Below are 4815 nucleotides of genomic sequence, written 5' to 3'. Positions count from 1 at the left end.
AATAATAATAATAAAGAAATTAATTAATTAAGGCAGCAACCTAAGGAAATTATAGCCGTTCTCTTTCTGTCTCTATCTCTGTGTCCTCTGCTTCTCTTTCCTTTATAGCTTCTAGTTTCTCCCCACTTCTCACTTCCTTTTTCCCCCAATCTGATAATGTAAATTCACAACTCAGAGATTTAAACAAATCTGTTTAAAAACCCCAAACCCAATTCAACACATTGTTTATTGCTTCTCAACAAAAAAAAAAAAGCAAAAGCAAAGAACAAGAAACCATGGATTTGTTCAAGATCCTGCTTCTTCTGTTCTTCATGAGCATAAGTCTCTGCTTCGCTGCAGATCCTTATTCTTTCTATAACTTCGAAGTCTCCTACATTACTGCTTCTCCCCTTGGTGTTCCTCAACAGGTTTCTTTTTTTTTTTCTTTTTCTAGATCTTTAGATTTCTGTTACTGTTTCTTTGGATTTTACGATTTGGGGTTTCAGATTTTGAACTTGGTTTAATCAAAGCTTTGAACTTTATTGGTTTTGCTTCCACATTTTTTAAAACCCTTAATTTCTTAGAGATTTACACTTAGTTAAAAAGATCTAACTTTTAGGTGTCTATTAATGGCAAAAACATTTAGCAATTGATTCTTAGTAAAGTTTCTATCTTTGTTCTTTAATTTCAGATTTCTCCAAAAAGCTTCAATCTTTGTTGCTTCATTTTCTTCAATAGACAATGTAAAAGTGTTTTTTTTTTCTAGATTTATCCAAAGTTTACCTGAATGAATTGGTTTTTCTTTTGCCTTTAGAGTAAGAAAAGTTTCAGTCTTTTTTTTTTAAACTCCAGATCCAACTGTAGGATAAAGTGAATAGTATAGATCTAAACACACACACAATTAGGGTTCTAACTTCTCTCTTTAATTACGTTATCAGGTAATTGCTATAAATGGAAAGTTTCCTGGTCCTACAATCAATGTTACGACCAATGAGAACCTGGTCGTTAATGTTAGAAACAAATTGGATGAGGGACTTCTTCTTCACTGGTAAGGATGGAGTTTTTTTTTTTTTTGTCTTTTTACATTGTGGTGAAGAAGAAAGAAGAAAGCTTTAGTGAATGTGTTTTGTAATGTTTTACAGGAATGGAATCCAACAGAGACGTGTTTCATGGCAAGATGGAGTGTTAGGAACCAATTGTCCAATCCCACCAAAGTGGAATTGGACTTATGAGTTTCAAGTTAAGGACCAGATTGGGAGTTTCTTCTACTTCCCATCTCTTCATTTCCAAAGAGCTGCTGGTGGTTTTGGCTCCTTCATTGTCAATCCTAGATCAGTTATTCCAGTCCCTTTCTCTACTCCAGAAGGCGATATTACCATTGCTATTGGTGATTGGTACACAAGGAACCACACGGTTAGTATAGTTTTCGCCTTTTCTTCAAGCAGTTAAAAATTTTGAGAAGTTTGTTTCCAACATTTTGTTTGGAAAATGTAGGCTTTGAGGAAGGCTTTAGATGATGGTAAACATCTTGGAATGCCTGATGGTGTTCTCATTAACGGTAAAGGACCTTACCGATACAATGATACTCTTGTTGCCGAAGGGATCGACTTCGAAACTATTACAGTACACCCTGGTGAGTATTATTAGCTTTTTGTCTCTATATCCATTTGTGTTATCTAGGATTGTTAATGGAAGGTATTGTCTTGTGACAATAACAGGAAAAACTTATAGACTTCGAGTGTCAAATGTTGGAATCTCGACAAGTTTGAACTTTAGGATTCAAGGTCACAACTTAGTTCTTGCGGAATCTGAAGGATCATACACAGTTCAACAGAACTACACAAGTTTGGATATTCATGTTGGTCAATCTTTCTCCTTCTTGGTTACAATGGATCAAAACGCGAGTGCTGATTACTATATTGTTGCGAGTGCTCGGGTTGTAAATGAAACCATATGGAGAAGAGTCACTGGAGTTGGAATCTTACACTATACCAACTCTAAAGGTAAAGCTAAAGGTCACTTACCACCTGGACCACAAGATGAATTTGACAAGACTTTCTCCATGAACCAAGCAAGATCCATCAGGTTGGTTTTGACATTTGAATCAAGTCTTGCTTCTTTGGTTCTTGTAGTTTAAAAAGGCTTAAATCAAACGTTGTTGTTGTTGTTGCAGATGGAATGTATCAGCAAGTGGTGCACGACCTAACCCACAAGGCTCGTTTAAATACGGTTCTATCAATGTAACTGATGTCTACGTTCTGAGGAATATGCCGCCAGTGATGATCAATGGGAAGAGAAAAACAACTCTTAATGGTATATCGTTTAAGAATCCTTCTACGCCTATTAGACTAGCTGATAAGCTCAAAGTTAAAGGAGTGTACAAGCTTGATTTCCCTAAAAGACCTTTAACTGGACCGCCTAAAGTGGAGACTTCGATTATCAATGGTACCTATCGTGGATTCATGGAAGTTGTTCTTCAAAACAATGACACTAAGATGCAAAGTTATCACATGAGTGGCTACGCCTTCTTTGTCGTCGGGTGAGTTTAGTTAGACTGCAAAGTCTCTGCATTTCTTATCGATTTCTTGGTAAGTTGGCATTGTAAATAAACTGTTCCTTTTGCTTGCTTGCAGTATGGATTATGGAGAGTGGACTGAGAACAGTAGAGGAACTTACAACAAATGGGACGGTATTGCCCGCTCAACTATTCAGGTATTAACTCAATTCCCTTATACAAAGTGTTGTAAACGTTAAAGCCAAATGCAAATACCAATGTAAACAATGCAAATTGAGGTCTTCACTCTTCAATGTTGTAATAATTGAGTTTGTTCTTTGGGTGATATTGTCAGGTGTATCCAGGGGCATGGTCAGCGATCTTGATATCTTTGGACAACCCTGGAGCTTGGAATCTAAGAACAGAGAATCTTGATTCTTGGTATCTTGGACAAGAAACATACGTTAGAGTGGTTAATCCAGACGAAAACAACAAAACCGAATTCGGGCACCCTGACAATGTTCTTTACTGTGGTGCTCTCCAAAAACTACAAAAGTAAGAAACAAACCTTTTCAAGAACTCACATTTTTTTTTTACTGTTACGTACTTGATTTTAATTATTTTCTTTTGTTGTTTCCAGGCCACAGAAGATCTCATCAGCAGCTACTAAAAGCATTGGATTAACGAATCTTTTGATGGTGGTAATGGCTTTGGTGATGATGATGATGCTTCAGCATTGAAATATAATTTGAGGGTTTGATGTATTTTTCTAGGGTTTTGTTGATATCGAACCAGAGATGATTCCTTCTTCTTTACGTTTCCACAGTTCTTCTATTTTAGGGGTTGTTGGATTTTTATCTGACTTGTTTTTTTTTTCTATTTCTTTTGGATTCCATCTGTTGTTTTATTCTTTTCCGGAGATTTGTTTATTTGAGAAAACAAATATTCATTAGAAGGGAAAAATGCAAAAAAAAACCCGATGTTATTTTAATTTGGACGTTTAATACCTAATGGTTTTCGGTTGGAATAAAAATACATGATATATTAATTTAGTGTCAACTAAAACCTTATCTTTTAAAGATTGGTTGAATCGAACATACGACTAAACAGACGTTAACTTCAGTAACGGAATCGCTAAACCGGTTTAAGTATCAAGCCCACGTTTCGCAACAGATATATCTAATAGGGTTTCATGACTAAACGAGTATGTCAAAGTAGTCTAGTGGTAAAGGCTTAGTTCTTAGAGCCTCCGAACCTGAGTTCGAATCGTCTTCTCGAAAGCTTTTCGATTTTTTTTTTTTTTGGAAGAGATTTTGTTTCCCCTCATGTCGGATCTGGAGTTGCTCTGAAAACGACGACGAGATTCATAGGTTGATACGGCAGCTGCCAAATCGATGGATCCGGAACATCCTTCCTAGATTGATGATAACGATGGATGCTGCTATGGTCTGAAGCTTCATACAGAGGCTTTTCTGGCGAATTCAAATAATTCAGCAGCAGATCTGGATAGGGATCGTTAATTGGTGGCTGTGACTTCGACGGATCGTTAATTGATGGCTGCAACTTCGACGGTGCAGCAGACTTTGGTAACCGGTGGTTGTGAATTCAACGATATCGGCACCGGTGGTTGTGAATTCAACGATATCGGTTTTGGAAAAAAAAAAAAAAAAAAAACTAAAAAAAGAAGTGTTGGTGGCGGGGGTCGAACCCCGCATTCACATGATGTTAAATGTGCCCTAAACCACTAGACTACTTTAACATATTCGAAATTTTAAGTTAACATATCGTATATATAAATTTTCGAAAATGTGTGACTATATATCAGTTCGGTTTAGCGATTCCGTTACTGAAGTTAACGTCTGTTTAGTCTGTATGTTCGATTCAACCAATCTTTAAAAGATAAGGTTTTATTTGACACTAAATTAATATATCATGTATTTTTATTCCAACCGAAAACCATTGGATATTAAACGTCTAAATTAAAATAACATTAGGTTTTTTTTGCCATTTTTCCCTTCATTAAAATGTTGAAACGCTTCTAATTATTATTGTTTTGTATCATACCAAAGTTTACATTTCAACTAATTTTGAAACCAAATCTTGCCTAGGCGTCAATTGGATTTAGAAATATGTTAAACCAAAATCGAAACAAGTTAAACCGATTTAATTAAAATATAAATGACACTAGTAAATCCCACAATACTAAAATGTTTTTGTTTTGATAATTACTACCAATTATTATACAAATTAAACAAAAAAAACAGAAGAAAATGGGAAAGAGCCATGCATTATGAGTTATGAGGTCCCAAGGTGGTGATGAAGAGTGAGGTGGAGAATATAAT

At 35.7% G+C, this 4815-nt stretch overlaps 1 protein-coding gene across 1 annotated transcript; it reads left to right on the top strand.

Annotated features, from left to right (window-relative positions):
• LOC104717572 (monocopper oxidase-like protein SKU5) lies at positions 1-3552 on the top strand. The gene is made up of 9 exons (XM_010435168.3): positions 1-407; positions 918-1027; positions 1122-1392; positions 1474-1612; positions 1698-2064; positions 2153-2518; positions 2613-2691; positions 2829-3028; positions 3114-3552. Exons 1-9 carry the CDS (start codon positions 276-278, stop codon positions 3211-3213), a joined length of 1764 nt encoding a protein of 587 aa, XP_010433470.1. The 5' UTR covers positions 1-275; the 3' UTR covers positions 3214-3552.
• Positions 3553-4815: the final 1263 nt, after the last annotated feature.

The sequence above is a fragment of the Camelina sativa genome, chromosome 2, assembly GCF_030686135.1.
Source record: "Camelina sativa cultivar CO46 ecotype springtype chromosome 2, ASM3068613v1".
NCBI lineage: Eukaryota > Viridiplantae > Streptophyta > Magnoliopsida > Brassicales > Brassicaceae > Camelina > Camelina sativa.
The sequence above is the reverse complement of the archived record's forward strand: the minus strand, read 5'-3'. Positions and strand labels throughout refer to the sequence as shown.